Source organism: Lethenteron reissneri, chromosome 7, assembly GCF_015708825.2.
Source record: "Lethenteron reissneri isolate LAM-NWPU_2019-01 chromosome 7, ASM1570882v1, whole genome shotgun sequence".
Taxonomy (NCBI): Eukaryota; Metazoa; Chordata; class Hyperoartia; order Petromyzontiformes; family Petromyzontidae; genus Lethenteron; species Lethenteron reissneri.
In genome coordinates this window covers 6,883,369-6,901,596 of record NC_083785.1, presented here as the reverse complement: position 1 = coordinate 6,901,596, position 18,228 = coordinate 6,883,369, and the positions used below count along the sequence as shown (strand labels likewise).

General features: G+C 51.8%; 1 protein-coding gene across 1 annotated transcript; it reads left to right on the top strand.

Annotated features, from left to right (window-relative positions):
* Positions 1-6,486: 6,486 nt before the first annotated feature.
* On the top strand, positions 6,487-17,919 carry LOC133358832 (uncharacterized). The gene is made up of 2 exons (XM_061577283.1): positions 6,487-7,109; positions 17,916-17,919. The coding sequence occupies exons 1-2, from the start codon at positions 6,487-6,489 to the stop codon at positions 17,917-17,919; spliced, it is 627 nt and encodes a 208-aa protein (XP_061433267.1).
* The last annotated feature ends 309 nt before the right edge of the window (positions 17,920-18,228 follow it).

The window sequence follows — 18,228 nt, the reverse complement described above, 5'->3', positions numbered from 1 at the left end:
ATTTATTTATCATTTATTTATTGACGCCCGGAGGAATCCGATGAGCTATGAAGCTCTTTTTTTCCCGCAGATGGCCGAGGAGGAGGAGCGACCAATCAAAGCAACCGCTCGAGAGACGCCGGCAAGTGAAGCGATCAGTCGATTCGCGTACAATTCACGGCAAAATCAAAAACATGTCACGCGACGTGGACGTCTCGGGCGACTGCAACGGACGAGATGAATAAACAAATAAATAAACAAATTAACTAATCGATTCATCGGCCCACGGATTGTGACAATTCATCGAATCGTTGGGAAGCGAGGAACGCCGAGTCGCAGGGATCATTTTGGGAGGGTCTTGCCGCTGCCACGTTTGGGTTTTGACCGCGAGATGTTTTGAGACAATTAATGGCGAGTCGAGTTCGTTATTCGCGTGGGGAGGAATCGGAATCAGAATAATCGATTCCTACTGGAGGAATCCGATGAGCTACAAAAAAGCTATTTTTTACAGACGCCCAAATCGTAAACCGGAGCACCCGGAGAAACCCCCACGCCTTGCGGCGAGGGAGCAACGCTCGATCCCCGCCGTCTCGGTCGGGAGAGTGGCCGGGTGTTTGCTGAGCAGGCGCGAAGCTGGCAAGCGGCGAAGTTTCAAGTTGATTTTGTTGAACTGGTTGAGACACGAAGAGAACCAGGGGGGGGGGGGGGGGTCGGAGCCTCACGCTTGCAACAAGTGCACCAGGCGTCAGCAAAGTGGAAATGAAGCAACGACGTAAAATCACAGCACTCTACAGCAACGGATATGCATAGACATAGGAGCAAAGAGAAATCGGTGGAAATGTTAACTACCTCGCCTGGTGTGCGGGAGGGTCGTGGGTTCGATACCGGTCCTGACGCCTGCTGCTGTATATTTGGCGTCTGCGTGTATCTCTCCCCGTGGTAGTGTGGATTTTTCTCCGCGTCCTCTGGTTTTCCCCTCCACATTTAGTAACACGCTTTTAGAGTAATTGGCCGCTGTAAAGTTGCACTTGATAAGCCACTTCGTTCAGTGATCATTTGTGGCCAGGTCGCTTCTGAAAACGAGCGACATCGCTCAGTGGGTACCTTACCTGGTATAAAATAATAATAAAAAAAGTTGAGCTTAGTTTAAAATGCATACGCACATATATAATGGGACATTACGTAAAAATACATTTCCAGGAAGAACATTTGGCTGGGACCAATTCCATTTTTTTTCTCGAAACGTTTCATTCAGGAGAGGCCAGGTGGGTAATGGTTCACATTTACCAAATGTAAGAAAAAAAATCAAAGTAACGTGGGTTTATAAAGGGGGGCGGAGGGGAGCTGGGTGAGGGGGGGAAGTAGCCATTTTGGGGGGGGGCTGCGGATACCTGGAGCACACCAGAGACGCTCTCTCTCTCTCCCTCTTGAGCGCAACTGCGGCAACGAACACCAGACCATGGATTGTGTAACTTGGCACTGCCCACGTGTTTCCACGTGCAGGCGGTGGGTGGGTGAGTGCGTGGGTAGGTGGGTGGGTGAGTAGGTGGGTGAGTGGGTAGGTGGGTGGGTAAGTGGGTAGGTGGGTGGGTAAGTGGGTAGGTGGGTGGGTGAGTGGGTGGGTGAGTGGGTGGGTAGATGAGTGGGTAGGTGGGTGAGTGGGTGGGTGAGTGGGTAGGTGGGTGGGTAAGTGGGTAGGTGGGTGGGTGAGTGGGTAGGTGGATGGGTGAGTGGATGAGTGGGTAGGTGGGTGAGTGGTGGGTGGAAGAGTGGGTAGGTGGATGAGTGGGTAGGTGGGTGAGTGAGTGGGTGGGTGGATGAGTTGGTAAGTGGGTGGGTAAGTGGATGAGTGGGTCGGTAGGTGGGTGAGTGAGTGGGTGAGTGAGTGGGTGGGTGAGTGGGTGGGTGAGTGGGTATGTGGCTATGTGGGCGGGTGGGTAATTGGATGGGTGGGTAATTGGATGGTTGGGTGAGTGGGTAGGTGAATGAGTGGATGAGTGGGTGAGTGGATGAGTGACTATATGGGTGGGTGAATGGGTGGGTGGATGAGTGGGTGGGTAAATGAGTGGATGAGTGGGAGGGTGGATGAGTTGGTAAGTGGGTAGGTGAGTGGATGAGTGACTAAATGGGTGGGTGAGTGAGTGGTTGGGTGAATGAGCGCATCCGCAGGTCAGGAACTCTCAGATAAAACAATGGAACGGCCCTGTATCACTGAACAACGGACGGACCACCTCATGGTCGCTCTTCATAGACCAGACGTAAGACGAATAGGGCCGTTACTTTAAGAGGTTTACCGGTGCTGTCCAAAAGTTTGGGGGGGGGGGGGTACTAACCCCCCCTGCCCCCCCTCCTCCTTCTTGGCCATATTTCCAATCCAGTGGGGTCACCGCTGCGGAATGGGGGAGGGAGAATGGGAGAGAGGGGTGGGGGGCGGTTAATGAGCCGCTTGCCCTAATTACCAACGCAATCACCCCCACATCCGCTCACGTTCCGCGTCAGTTTCCTGCGAAGTCGTAAAAACGCAGCGATCAAAGGGGGAGGCAAATGAAGGAGGAGGGGGAGGGGGCGAGGGGGGAGCATATGGGAGGGAGGAGTTGGAGAAGGTCGGGGAACACAAAGACAAAGATCCCCGGATAGCCTTAACAGACTGTTGGGGCAAGTGCTGTCAGCGAGCAACAACGAAGGCCGGTGTTGGCACACGAGGTAGGGGGATAGCCAGGACCACGCCCGGCCGCCTTTGTCTCCCCACTGGGCTATGTTTAACACATCTCAACATGTACTCATTTGAGGCTGAGTCGACCTCGGGGAAGCCCGGCACCGATTAAGATATTCGTTGCTCTTCATAGAGCAGAAGACGCAAGACGAAGTGAGCTGTTTTATTTATGAGGTTTTCCGGTTCTGTCAGCCGGAGTCGAACTCGGATCGCGTATTGCGTGCGTTAACCACGACCCTACTGCCAACATCAGCAGCACACACACACCCACACACACACCCACACACGCCCACACGCACCCACACGCACACACCCACGCACACACACCCACACACACCCACCCACACACCCACACACCCACACACACACACCCACACACCCTCACACACACACCCCCACACACGCGCCCACACACACCCACGCACACACACGCACGCACACACACACACCCACACACACACACCCACACACCCTCACACATACACACACACACCCACACACACACGCACACACACACACACACACCCACACCGCATTTCACCTCCGGCAGAACTCAATTCCCGAACAGTAATGCCACCAATGTCAACGTCGTGTATATAAATGTTACATCTATTCCACCCGCAAATCGATTCCACGGTAAATCGATATGGAACTAGCTCAACCAACCCCTCCCCCCGTCCTTCCCCCTCCCCCCGTTCACCCCCCTCCCCTCCCTGTGGTCCGGTGAAGTTCTGGGTCGTGGCCATTCGCGCTTGGCGGAGGGAGTTGCTGTGTTTGACTTCATTCGCGTGTAATGTTTACCGATATCTCGAATAAACAACGGGGAGAATCCAGCAGGCAACAACCAATCAAAACCACGATCGCGCCTCGAAAAAATCTGTCTAATCGCCACCGGAAATTCGTTTATTTAAATGACGTCACCCCCATCCCGCCCCCCCTCCCCCCTGAAACCTCCAGAAAGCTCTTATGTAACATCTGCACACACTCACACACCTTGACTGAGGCCCAACATTTATAAGTAAGAGGGAGAGAGGGGACATCGCGTGCGACTAATGGTGGCGCTCGAACGACGGCGGCCACGTGCGCGAGACGGACAAGAGCACGTGACCAATGACGTCACTGCAGCGTTATGTTGACGCGCGCTTGCCCGGGATTTTGATGCGTGTGTCTGTGTGTGATGCGATATTTATATTGAATGCGTATGTCGCGTGTGTTGTATGATGCGTGTGATATGCAGCACAGTAATTCCTCAATTCACGCGGTAGGTGGGTTCCTGAAAGTGCCGCGTTTAGGGAATACCACATTCAGCGAAAACTATTTCCCCGTAAATAATGTTAACGATAAAGTTTGACGAGGCACGCGCAGTAAGATCACGGGACAAATAACTGAGGGTATGCTGCTGCGTCACTGTATCATTCCACGTATTGCATCATACTACGCAGTTGTGTGAAAAGTGTCGCCCCTAATCGAGAACCGCGTTATAGCGAAAACGCGCTGTGTGAACGCGTGCTAAGCGAGGACTTACCGCACCTACACGTGATGCCTATGACGTATGCGATGTCATTTCGGTGACGCCAGGTTACTCTTGCAGATGAGACTCTGATCACGTTCTCCTGAATGATCACCCCGGTCACACAAAATAAACTTGGAACTTGATGTGTGTGTGTGTCTTGTGTCTTGTGTGATACGTATACGAACATAGAGTGTGTGATGTGTGTGCGCGTGCTTGATATGAGTGTGTGATTAAAGTGATTCGCATGTGATATATGTACACGTATGTTTATTGTACGTATGCTGAACTTCTTTCGCACCGTACGGCTACGTATACAGGTAGTCCCCGAGTTACGATATTTCGATCTTACGATGGCGATACGACAAAATTGCCATCAACAACCTAACATCGTTCAAGTGTGCAGACGACGGACAGAATCTTGGTGAGTGCAGTACAATGTGATACGTTACGATACGTTCAATGCATGTATGATACGTAGCTTTAGCGAATTCATTTTAAGGTTACCACGATACGATACGTTCAATGAATGTTAAAAGTTTTTTTAGCCGATAGGATTGTTTCCTGAACAATCCATATAGGTAGGCTAAGAATTTACCCTGTTTTTTTACTTTACATTTTACTGTGCAATACAGTATTGTAATTAATACATAGGGTATCTATATATATAAAATCGCAAATCTGTCTGTCTATCTGTCTGTCTGTGTGTGTGTCTGTGTATCGGACCATACGCAGTTTCATTGGACGAAATGTCAGGGATTTGCGAGACACGATTGGTCCGGCGGTTGCCCCTGGCAATGGGTACCGACGCATTTGCCGCGGGGTGGACGCCATTTTTAATTCCCGTTAAAAATAGGCGCACGCATTAACACGCGACTCTGAGGTAAATTCATCAAAGTTTTACGTCCTCTTCACTCCCCCCCACCACAATGTGTGCAATTACTATTATAGGGTCGGTACATTATAAAATTATAGCGATTAGACAGTATTATTGTAGCGCGGGGGGGGGGGGGGGAACGGCACCCGTACCGAGCCTCAGCCGGGTGGGCAATTTTGCCGAGGCCAGAGGCTCTGCACGGTACTAGGCCTCGACACCCACCACGCGACTCTGAGGTAAATTCATCAAACTTTCACGTCCTCTTCACTCCCCCACCACCCCAATGTGTGCAATTACTATTATAGGGTCGGTAGATAATAAAATTATAGCGATTACACAGTATTATTGTAGCGCGGGGGGGGGGTAACGGCCCCGGTACCCAGCCTCAGCCGGGTGGGCAATTTAGGCGAGGCCGGAGGCTCTGCACGCTACTAGGCCTCGACACACCACCAAACTATAGGCCGTACATACTACTGCACAGCGGCCGAGGAGATCGTGGCTGGGGGGGGGGGAGCAGGGGTAGCAGCCCATCTGTGTATATATGTAAGGTTATTAAGAAATATATTTTTCACCCGGGCAACGCCGGGTACTTCTGCTAGTATAGTTTATACAGTACGGTACTGTAAATTGCTCTGTTTTGCTAAATCATCACCATTCTTGAAGACTCCTGGGTAGGCTAGGCCATCTTCGACTTACGATATTTTTGACTTACGAGGTGGTCGTCGTAACGCATCTCTATCGTAAGTAGAGGACTGCCTGTATACGTAACGTGAGATATGTGTTGTGTATACAATCTATCTGATGTTTGCGTGCGATGAACGTGATGTGTGTGTGTGATGGAAACGTGATTTGTGTATGTCACGCATGGGCGTGATGTGTGTGTGATGTATGTGGTGCGTGTGTGATGTATCCGTAATGTGTATGTGATGTATGTGTGTTGTGTATGTGCGTATGATGATGTATGCGTGATGTGTGTAAGTGATATATGTGATGTGATGGATGTGATGCTTGTGTGATGTATGTGGTGATGTGCGCGTAGTGGGAGCGGTGGTGCAGTGGTTAGCGCTACGCTGCGCTATGGACCTGGCGACCAACACCGGTGACGATCATCTGAACCGGTCCAGGGCCTCCCCTAGGTCGACTCAGCCTCAAATGAGTACCTAGTGCGGTGTGTAGTAAACATCGCCACTGGGGAGACAAAGGCGGTCGGGCGTGGTGCTGGCCACCCACCCCCTCGCGTACAATTCCGGTCTTCATAGGTGCTCGCCAACAGCACTTGCCCCAACAATCTTTGTCTTTGTAGATGTGGTGATGGATGTGATGCCGGCACGTTACGCGTCGCATCTCCCCCCCCCCCATTCGCCCCCCACAACCTCCCCCTAATCAATTAGTGCTCATGGAGTCGGGATGCACCTCCGCATTCATCAGTGTGACACCACCACCACCACTACCACCACTACCACCACCACCACCACCACTACTACCACCACCACTACCACCACCACTACCACCACCACCACCACTACCACCACCACCACCACTACCACCACTACCACCACCACTACCACCACCACCACTACCACCACCACCACTACCACCACCACCACTACCACCACCACCACTACCACCACCACCACCACTACCACCACCACCACCACTACCACCACCACTACCACCACCACCACCACTACCACCACTACCACCACCACCACCACTACCACTACCACCACCACCACTACCACCACAACTACCACCACTACCACCACCACCACCACTACCACCACTACCACCACCACCACCACTACCACCACCACCACTACCACCACCACCACTACCACCACCACCACTACCACCACCACCACTACCACCACCACTACCATCACCACCACCACTACCACCACCACCACTACCACCACCACCACCACTACCACCACCACCACTACCACCACTACCACCACCACTACCACCACCACTACCACCACCACTACCACCACTACCACCACCACTACTACCACCACCACCAGCTCACAGTTAATGACTTCAAGGAAACGCGAACGCGTAGCTCGTGTCTCCAGGTGTCTCCACGTGTCTCTCGTGTCTACACGTGTCTCCACGTGTCTCCACGTGTCTCTGTGTGTCTCCACGTGTCTCCACGTGTCTCTCAGTGTCTCTCAGTGTCTCCACGTGTCTCTCGTGTCTCCACGTGTCTCCACGTGTCTCTCGTGTCTACACGTGTCTCCACGTGTCTCCTCGTGTCTCCACGTGTCTCCACGTGTCTCTCAGTGTCTCCACGTGTCTCTCGTGTCTCAACGTGTTTTCTCGTGTCTCCACGTGTCTCCACGTGTCTCCACGTGTCTCCTCCTGTCTCCTCGTGTCTCCACGTGTCTCTCGTGTCTACACGTGTCTCCTCGTGTCTCCACGTGTCTCCGCGTGTCTCCACGTGTCTTCTCCTGTCTCCTCGTGTCTCCTGGTGTCTCCACGTGTCTCTCGTGACTACACGTGTCTCTCGTGTCTCCACGTGTCTCCACGTGTCTCCACGTGTCTCCACGTGTCTCCACGTGTCTCCACGTGTCTCTCAGTGTCTCTCAGTGTCTCCACGTGTCTCTAGTGTCTCAACGTGTCTCCACGTGTCTCTAGTGTCTCAACGTGTCTCCTCGTGTCTCCACGTGTCTCCACGTGTCTCCTCGTGTCTCCACGTGTCTCTTGTGTCTACACGTGTCTCCTCGTGTCTCCACGTGTCTCCTCGTGTCTCCACGTGTCTCCTCCTGTCTCCTCGTGTCTCCTGGTGTCTCCACGTGTCTCCACTGAGTGGTGCTGGCTCCGGGTCCAAGGAAACTCGAAGAATGACGCTTATGGGGACCAAGTGGACCAAGACAAGCCCCCCCGCCCCCCAGGATTAATTAAGCAATTATGGAGTAAACCAAATTTCAGCTCGGATTAATATCATAATAAACTTTACTAGGCTAATCAATGTGAATTATATGATGATTATTGTTATCATCTAACTATCATCATCATCTCTCTTGGCTGTATCTCTCGTCTCTCGTCTTTGTCACCACCACCACCGACGGCAGAACCACCACGGACAAAGATAAACCCATGAACGACGACGACACCGCCATCAATAACATCGCCAACAACATCATTAACAAGATCACCACATCAACAACATCACCACCAACATCACCAACAACATCACCAACATCACCAACATCCACAACAACAACATCATCAACAACATCATGAACAAGATCACCAACAACATCACCAACATCACCAACAACATCACCAACATCCACAACAACATCTCCACCAACAACAACATCATCATTAACAACAACATCACCAACAACATCCACAATAACAACATCACCAACAACATCACGAACATCCACAACAACAACATCATGAACAAGATCACCAACAACATCACCGACATCACCAACAACAACATCATCATCATTAACAACAACATCACCAACAACATCCACAATAACAACATCACCAACAACATCACCAACATCACCAACAACAACATCATCAACATTAACAACAACATCACCAACAACATCCACAATAACAACATCATCAACAATATCACCAACATCACCACCAATATCACTAACATCATCACCAACAACAACAACAACATCACCAACAACAACATCACCAACAACAAAAACAATATCACCAACATCCCCAACAACATCACCAACAACAACATCACCAACAACAACAACACCAACAACAACATCACCAACAACAACATCACCAACAACATCACCAACAACAACATCACCATCAACAACAACATCACCAACAACATCACCAACAACAACATCACCAACAACATCCACACCAACAACATCCACACCAACAACATCACCAACAACAACATCACCAACAACAACATCACCAACAACATCAACAACAGCATCACCAACAACAACATCACCAACAACAACATCACCAACAACATCAACAACAACATCACCAACAACAACATCAACAACAACAACATCAACAACAACCGACACACCAGCACGTGGCCGCGCGAGCGCCACTGATTTATCGACTTCGCTGCTCGGCGCGCGCCCGGGATGGCGATGTTGGGGGCCGTCACGGCGCCGCGCGTGTGATTCATCACAAGCGCTTAACAACAACAACAACCACCACCACCACAACAACAATAAATACAATTAATTATTTAGCCAGGTAAGCCTCGCCAAAAAGGCTCTTCTACGATACGGGGATGTTTGGCCAATGGTACGTGGGAGAGAGTTGTGATGGGAGCGAGAGAGTCGTGATGGTGAACAGGAGCGGAACTCCTCCGCTCTGAGTTTCCCGGATTAAATAACTAAAATAACGAAACATTTATTTCTATTTTACAAGGTAAGTTCCCACTGAACTACGTAGCTATTTTTTCACAAGCGACTTGGCGATCACAAATTAGAGCTGAACTGAGCGGCTGATCACGTGGAAATGTACAACAGCCAAATGCTCTAAGCGTGTATTGATCCTCAATGTGGAGGGAAAGACCGGAGAAAATTCCGCGGTGGAGAGATGTTAACTCCTTTGCCTGGTATACAGGAGATCGTGGGTTCGACTCAGACCCTGACGCCTGCTATATATTTGGAGTCTGCGTGTCTTTCTCCTAATGGTCGCGTAGATTTTTCTCCGGGTCCTCCGGGTTTTCCCCTCCACATTTAGAATCATCATCACGCGTTGAGAGTTTTTGGCTGCTATACTTATCCACGTGATAATACGTCACTTCGCCTAAGCTATCGTTTGTGGCCAGGCCACTTATGAAAAAGAGCGACATGGATCAGTGGCGCCTTACCTGGTAAAAAAAAAATAACGTTTTAGTTCAACTCGTGGTCTTAGCCACCTTGACGCAGACACTCAGACCCTGACCACAGCCCTAACCCTGGCCGAACTCTAACCTAACCCAGGCGTGACCTTGAACGTAACCCTGCCTGACCCTTTGACCCCTGACCTTCGGGCGCGTCTCCCGGGGCTCGCCTCTGCTCGGCCAGGGAGACGCAGCGAGCTGGAAGTGGAACGCCATCGTGGGACGGGAGCGATGTACTGCGTCTCGAGACGGCGAGATCAGTAGCAGCATCAGCAGCATCCTAATCAGCAGCAGCAGCATTATCATCATCAGCAGCAGCAGCCGCACCGACGTCACGGTGATGATGATCATGATGCTAATGATGATCATCACCATCTTCCCCCTCCTCCTCCTCTCATTACATCTCTTCCTCGTTCGACTCCACATCTACCATCACCATCATCATCAGAATCTTTATTTGGATTGGAGGAATCCGATGAGCTATGAAGCTCTATTTAACAGACGTTCAGTAGGCGCGGTGAGGAAAGTTACATCATCGCCATCATTTTCTGCTATCGTCCTCTAGAACGCGTACTTCTTTGCACACACTCATCTCCTCCTCGACAACATCATCCCTCACCTCCACCTCCTCCATCACCTCCTCCTCACGCCCACACCTCTCTTCACAGTGGTGCCTGTGTGTATCTGGGCCTCTCTCCTCGCCCCGGCTCTCCCTCGCATCCGCGCCCGTTTCCGGGTTAATTAATCGCGAGGCTGCGCGCGCGCACCGCGTGATGGATCGCTTCCGACTCCAACGAGTGCTCTGCGCGCCGGCGCGCCTCAAGTCTCGGGGCTGTGAGTCTAGGAGCTGTGAGTCTAGGAGCTGTGAGTCTAGGAGCTGTGAGTCTAGGAGCTGTGAGTCTCGGAGCTGTGAGTCTCGGAGCTGTGAGTCTCGGAGCTGTGAGTCTCGGAGCTGTGAGTCTCGGAGCTGTGAGTCTCGGAGCTGTGAGTCTCGGAGCTGTGAGTCTCGGAGCTGTGAGTCTCGGAGCTGTGAGTCTAGGAGCTGTGAGTCTCGGAGCTGTGAGTCTCGGAGCTGTGAGTCTCGGAGCTGTGAGTCTCGGAGCTGTGAGTCTAGGAGCTGTGAGTCTAGGAGCTGTGAGTCTCGGAGCTGTGAGTCTCGGAGCTGTGAGTCTAGGAGCTGTGAGTCTAGGAGCTGAGCTGTGGGTCTCAAGTCTAAGATCTGTGAGTCTAGGAGCTGTGAGTCTGGAGTCTAGGATCTGTGATTCTAGAGTCTAAGAGCTGGGAATCTATGAGCTGTGGGTCTCGGAGCTAGCTGTGAGTCTCAAGTCTAGGATCTGTGAGTCTCAAGTCTAGGATCTGTGAGTATGGAGTCTAAGATCTGTGAGCCTAGGATCTGTGAGTCTAGGAGCTGTGAGTCTCAAGTCCAGGATCTGTGAGTCTGGAGTCTCGGAGCTGTGAGTCTCAAGTCTAGGATCTGTGAGTCTAGGAGCTGTGAGTCTCAAGTTTGGGAGCTGCGAGTCTCAAGTCTAGGAGCTGTGAGTCTGGAGTCTGGGAGCTGCGAGTCTCAAGTCTAGGATCTGTGAGTCTCAAGTTTAGGAGCTGTGAGTCTCAAGTCTAGGAGCTGTGAGTCAATGAGCTGTGAGTCTCAAGTCTAAGATCTGTGAGTCTAGGAGCTGTGAGTCTGGAGTCTAGGATCTGTGATTCTAGAGTCTAAGAGCTGGGAATCTATGAGCTGTGGGTCTCGGAGCTAGCTGTGAGTCTCAAGTCTAGGATCTGTGAGTCTCAAGTCTAGGATCTGTGAGTATGGAGTCTAAGATCTGTGAGCCTAGGATCTGTGAGTCTAGGAGCTGTGAGTCTCAAGTCCAGGATCTGTGAGTCTGGAGTCTCGGAGCTGTGAGTCTCAAGTCTAGGATCTGTGAGTCTAGGAGCTGTGAGTCTCAAGTTTGGGAGCTGCGAGTCTCAAGTCTAGGAGCTGTGAGTCTGGAGTCTGGGAGCTGCGAGTCTCAAGTCCAGGATCTGTGAGTCTGGAGTCTGGGAGCTGCGAGTCTCGAGGGACAGAGCGCGCATTCACGGAGCGCACGACTCACCGCCTCCAGCCGCTGTCGCCCGCTTCCATTCTGAGCCCGAAACAGCAGCAACAGCGGTAGCAGCAGCAGCAACAGCGGTAGCAGCAGCAGCAACAGCGGTAGCAGCAGCAGCAACAGCGGTAGCAGCAGCAGCAACAGCGGTAGCAGCAGCAGCAACAGCGGTAGCAGCAGCAGCAACAGCGGTAGCAGCAGCAGCAACAGCGGTAGCAGCAGCAGCAACAGCGGTAGCAGCAGCAGCAACAGCGGTAGCAGCAACAACAACAGCGTTAGCAGCAGCAGCAACAGCGGTAGCAGCAGCAGCAACAGCGGTAGCAGCAGCAGCAACAGCGGTAGCAGCAGCAGCAACAGCGGTAGCAGCAGCAGCAACAGCGGTAGCAGCAGCAGCAACAGCGGTAGCAGCAGCAGCAACAGCGGTAGCAGCAGCAGCAACAGCGGTAGCAGCAGCAGCAACAGCGGTAGCAGCAGCAGCAGCAACAGCGGTAGCAGCAGCAGCAACAGCGGTAGCAGCAACAGCAACAGCGGTAGCAGCAACAGCAACAGCGGTAGCAGCAGCAGCAACAGCGGTAGCAGCAGCAACAGCGGTAGCAGCAACAGCAACAGCGGTAGCAGCAACAGCAACAGCGGTAGCAGCAACAACAACAGCGGTAGCAGCAACAGCAACAGCGGTAGCAGCAACAGCAACAGCGGTAGCAGCAACAGCAACAGCGGTAGCAGCAACAGCAACAGCGGTAGCAGCAGCAGCAACAGCGGTAGCAGCAGCAGCAACAGCGGTAGCAGCAACAACAACAGCGGTAGCAGCAGCAGCAACATCGGTAGCAGTAGCAGCAACAGCGGTAGCAGCAGCAGCAACATCGGTAGCAGCAGCAGCAACAGCGGTAGCAGCAGCAGCAACAGCGGTAGCAGCAGCAGCAACAGCGGTAGCAGCAACAACAACAGCGGTAGCAGCAACAGCAACAGCGGTAGCAGTAGCAGCAACAGCGGTAGCAGCAGCAGCAACAGCGGTAACAGCAACAGCGGTAGCAGCAGCAGCAACAGCGGTAGCAGCAACAGCAACAGCGGTAGCAGCAGCAGCAACAGCGGAAGCAGCAACAGCGGTAGCAGCAGCAGCAACAGCGGTAGTAGCAACAGCGGTAGCAGCAGCAGCAACAGCGGTAGCAGCAGCAGCAACAGCGGTAGCAGCAACAGCAACAGCGGTAGCAGCAGCAGCAACAGCGGAAGCAGCAACAGCGGTAGCAGCAGCAGCAACAGCGGTAGTAGCAACAGCGGTAGCAGCAGCAGCAACAGCGGTAGCAGCAGCAACAGTGGTAGCAGCAACAACAACAGCGGTAGCAGCAACAACAACAGCGGTAGCAGCAGCAGCAACAGCGGTAGCAGCAACAGCAACAGCGGTAGCAGCAGCAGCAACAGCGGTAGCAGCAGCAGCAACAGCGGTAGCAGCAACAACAACAGCGGTAGCAGCAGCAGCAACAGCGGTAGCAGCAACAACAACAGCGGTAGCAGCAGCAGCAGCAACAGTGGTAGCAGCAGCAGCAACAGCGGTAGCAGCAACAACAGCGGTAGCAGCAGCAGCAGCAACAGCGGTAGCAGCAGCAGCAACAGCGGTAGCAGCAACAGCAACAGCGGTAGCAGCAGCAGCAACAGCGGTAGCAGCAGCAGCAACAGCGGTAGCAGCAGCAGCAACAGCGGTAGCAGCAACAACAACAGCAGCAACAGCGGTAGCAGCAGCAGTAACAGCGGTAGCAGCAGCAACAGCGGTAGCAGCAGCAACAGCGGTAGCAGCAGCAGCAACAGCGGTAGCAGCAGCAGCAACAGCAGCAACAATATGAGTAACAACAACAACAGCAGCAGCCAAATGTGACAAGAAAATCCATCATAACCGCAAATGCACGCATCCGCTTCATACATGGAAAACAAAAGGCAGGAGCCACAGCAGAGTGCCGCTGTGACCATGCAGCCCAAACTACGAACCACAGGGCCACGTAGAGATACATAGAGACTCATGGAGATACGTAGAGACTCATAGAGATACATAGAGACTCACAGAGATACATAGAGACTCACAGAGATACATAAAGATTCATAGAGACACGTACTAACTCATAGAGATACATAACGACACAGAGAGATAAATAGTGACTCATAGAGACACACAGAGACACACAGAGATACATAAAGATACATAGAGACTCATAGAAATATATAGTGACCCATAGAGATACACAGAGACACACAGAGATACACAGAGACACACAGAAACACAGAGACACACAGAGATACATAGAGATGCATAGAGACTCATAGAGATACATAGAGACTCATAGAGATACATAGAGACAGTGATATACATAGAGACTCATAGAGATACATAGAGACTCATCGAGATACGTAGTGACCCATAGAGATACACAGAGACACAAAGAGACACAGAGACACACAGAGATACACAGACACACACAAAGATACACATAGATACACAGAGACACACAGAGATAAATAGTGACTCATAGAGATACACAGAGACACACAGAGATACACAGAGACACACAGATACACAGAGATAAATAGTGACCCATAGAGATACACAGAGACTCACAAAGATACACAGATACACATAGAGATACACAGAGACACATAGAGATCCAACGAAGCGGGCAGGGGAGAGTGCTCCAGCAGAGAGAGAGAGAGAGTTCGTGTCGTGTCGCTGTTCCTCCCCCTCTCTTGAAGGAGCGCAGACCCCCCACAGTGGGTTCACTGTGCGACCCATAGCTTGGCTTGAGTACACGTTATGCACGTGTGTGCATTCGTGTATGCTCGTGTTTGTGTGTACGTGTGTTTGTGTCTGCGCGTGTTTGTGTGTACGTCTGTTTGTGTCTGCGCGTGTTTGTGTGTACGTGTGTTTGTGTCTGCGCGTGTTTGTGTGTACGTGTGTTTGTGTCTGCGTGTGTTTGTGTGTACGTGTGTTTGTGTCTGCGTGTGTTTGTGTGTACGCGTGTTTGTGTCTGCGCGTGTTTGTGTGTACGCGTGTTTGTGTCTGCGCGTGTTTGTGTGTACGTGTGTTTGTGTTTACGTGCTCAAATGAGTACCTGGTGCGGTGTGCAAACGTTGCCACTAGGGGAGACAAAGGCGAGCGGGCGTGGTGCTGGTCACCCACCCCCTCGTGTAAATCTAAAACTAAACAAACATTTTTATTTTTTTTCTAGATTTGAAGCTTTCGTGACTGCAAGGATTCATACTCTTAGGTTTTATCGGTAAAGTCACGTAGGTAAGAAATAATAAAAAATTAATAATATCAATAATAATATTAAAAAAATAATTATTTAGAAATAAATTAGTTATTTAGAAATAAAATAATTAGTTTATTTCTATTATTTATTTTTATTATTATTTTTAGCTACGTGACTTTACCGAAAAAACCTAAGAGTATAATTTGTATTTTACCAGGTAGGGCCCACTGAGCTATATAGCTCTTTTCAGAAGCGACCTGGCCACAGATGATAGCTCAACGGAGTGGGCTTAGCACGTGTTCATGAACAGCAGCCAAATGCTCTAAACGCGTGATGTCGATTCTTAATGTGGAAGGAAAAACCGGAGGACCCAGAGAAAAATCCACACGTTCACGGGGGGAGAAAGAGACACTGCAAACTACAAATATACAGCAGCAGGCGTCAGGGTCGGAATTGAACCCACGAACTCAGGCCGAGGCAGCTAACATCTCACCACCGTCATCGATGTTCGCTAAAAGTATTTGCCCCAAAAGAATATTAAGGCTATACGGGGGATCTTTGTCTTGTTGTGGGGAGTGGTAGTGCAGTGCTCAGGGCGCCGCGCTACGGTTCCCGCTCACAGCCATTATCAGGGGGCGAATATCTGAATCGGGTCTGGGCATCGCCTAGGTCGACTCAGCCATAAATGAGTAACAGGGAGAGAGAATGCGTCAGGCTTCTCAATGGTCTAACACCACCGCGGGTCTGATGAGACGCTCAGAGTGAAAACCCGGTCCGAAGTTGAAACCAATATTTCTGAAATTATGCAGAAATATTGGTTTCAACTTCGGACCGGGTTTTCACTCTGAGCGTCTCATCAGACCGGCGGTGGTGTTAGACCATTGAGAGCCTGACGCATTCTCTCTCCCTGTTACTCATTTATGGCTGAGTCGACCTAGGCGATGCCCAGACCCGATTCAGATATTCGCTCCCTGATAATGGCAGTGGAGCTGATGTGATGTGTAATTTTTCTAAATGTTTTAAAATGTTCTTCTGTAGAGGGGTGGATATGTTTTTGCTCGTTTATAATATCACATGTGCGTTCGTATAGAAACTGGCACAGTGCATGCGGTGTTCGTTACGTTTGCGTGTTTGGAATATGTTATTACTGTACGCAAGGACGTTGCGAATCACTACATCAGTCTGAGCCGATGATAATTACAGTAATAATTATTAATAATAATGTCTACTGCACAGTTCTACAATTAATTATTGATAATCATTATCATTTGCTTTTGATTACGCCTGCACGGTTCTCCGATGTGGGGGTTTCGTTTCCCGTTGAAGTGGGAGTCTTACTCGCGAGTGGGAGTCTTACTCGCGAGGTGGAGTTTGCCGGGACCACGTGGTAGCCCAGCACCATTGCCGTTCTAAGCAATCTCGGCACCGCTGATGAGACCTACGAGGTCGAAACCGGTGCACGGTTTGCTCCCTTAAATATCGGTGGGCGTGCAACGGTGGAGCGTGTGTGCGTGTGTGTGTGCGTGATTGTGTGTGTGTATGTGTGTGATTGCGTGTATATGTATGTGTGCGCGTGTGTGTGCGTGTGTATGTGCGTGTGTGTGTGTGTGCGTGTGCGTGTGTGATTGTGTGTGTGTGCGTGTGTGTGTGATTGTGTGTGTGTACGTGTGTGTGATTGTGTGTGTGCGTGTGTGTGCGTGTGTATGTGTGTGTGATTGTGAGTGGGGGAGCGGTGGTGTAGCGGTTAGCGCCACGCTGCGCTACGAACCCTGGCCACGCGAGTTCGATTCCCGCTCAAGGCCAACACCAGTGACGATTATCTCAACCGGTCTTGGGCCTCTCCTAGGTCGACTCAGCCTCAAATGAGTACCTGGTGCTGTGCGTAAAAACATCGCCACTGGGGAGACAAAGGTGGCTGGGCGTGGTGTTGGCCACCCACCCCCTCGTGTGCCGTGCCGGCCTTCATAGGTGCTCGCTAACCGCACTTGCCCTTACAGTCTGTTAAGGGTTACACGGGGGATCTTTGTCTTGTTTTGTATATGTGGGTGACAGGGTCGGATATGAAGCAGTTCTGGGCCTCCCCTAGGTCGAATCAGCCTCAAAGAGTTCCACTAGGGGAGACAAAGGCTGCTCCCACGTATGCCAGTGCCGACCTTCATAGGCGCTCGCTATCAACACTTGCACCAAATGTCTGTTAAGGCTACACGGGGGGTCTTTGTATAGGTGTGTGCGCGAAATTACGTGTGTGAGTGTGTGACTATGTCAGTGTGAGTCTGACTGTGAGTGTGATTGTATCAGTGCGAGTGTGACCACGTGACTGTGTGAGTGTGACCACGTGACTGTGTGAGTGTGAAATCCCTCACGACCCCGCGGTCAACCCCGACACAGCCCCTCCCCTCCGCAGGGGGTCCCTACAGGTCAAGGGTTCTGGGGTCAAAGGCCTCCCCCCACCGTCCCCCACCCCCACCACTCTCCTCCAATTCCACCCCCGCCACCCCTTCTCCTCCTCCTCCCCCGCCGCGGGGCCAAAAGTGCAACGCAATCGGCGGAGAGACAAAGACGGATGGGGGGGCTGCCCGTGTCCCCTGCGTGAACCCGCTCCGTCATCCCCGGCGTGACGGGGGGCGAGGAACGGCGCCCCCCCCCCCGCGTCCCCCCCGGGGCTCCGTGCAGGTGACGCGGGGCGCGGAGCGGAGAGAGAGCGGAGCGGTGAGGGGCGTGGAGCGGGGAGAGGGAGCGTGGAGAGAGAGAGAGAGGGTGGAGCAGAGATAGGGTGGAGGGGAGAGAGAGGGTGGAGTGGAGAGAGCGTGGAGCAGAGAGAGGGTGGAGAGAGAGAGGGTGGAGTGGGGAGAGCGTGGAGTGGAGCAGAGAGAGAGAGAGAGAGGGTGGAGCAGAGAGAGAGAGAGGGTGGAGCAGAGAGGGAGGGTGGAGAGGAGAGAGAGAGAGGGTGGAGTGGAGCAGTGAGAGAGGGTGGAGTGGAGAGGGT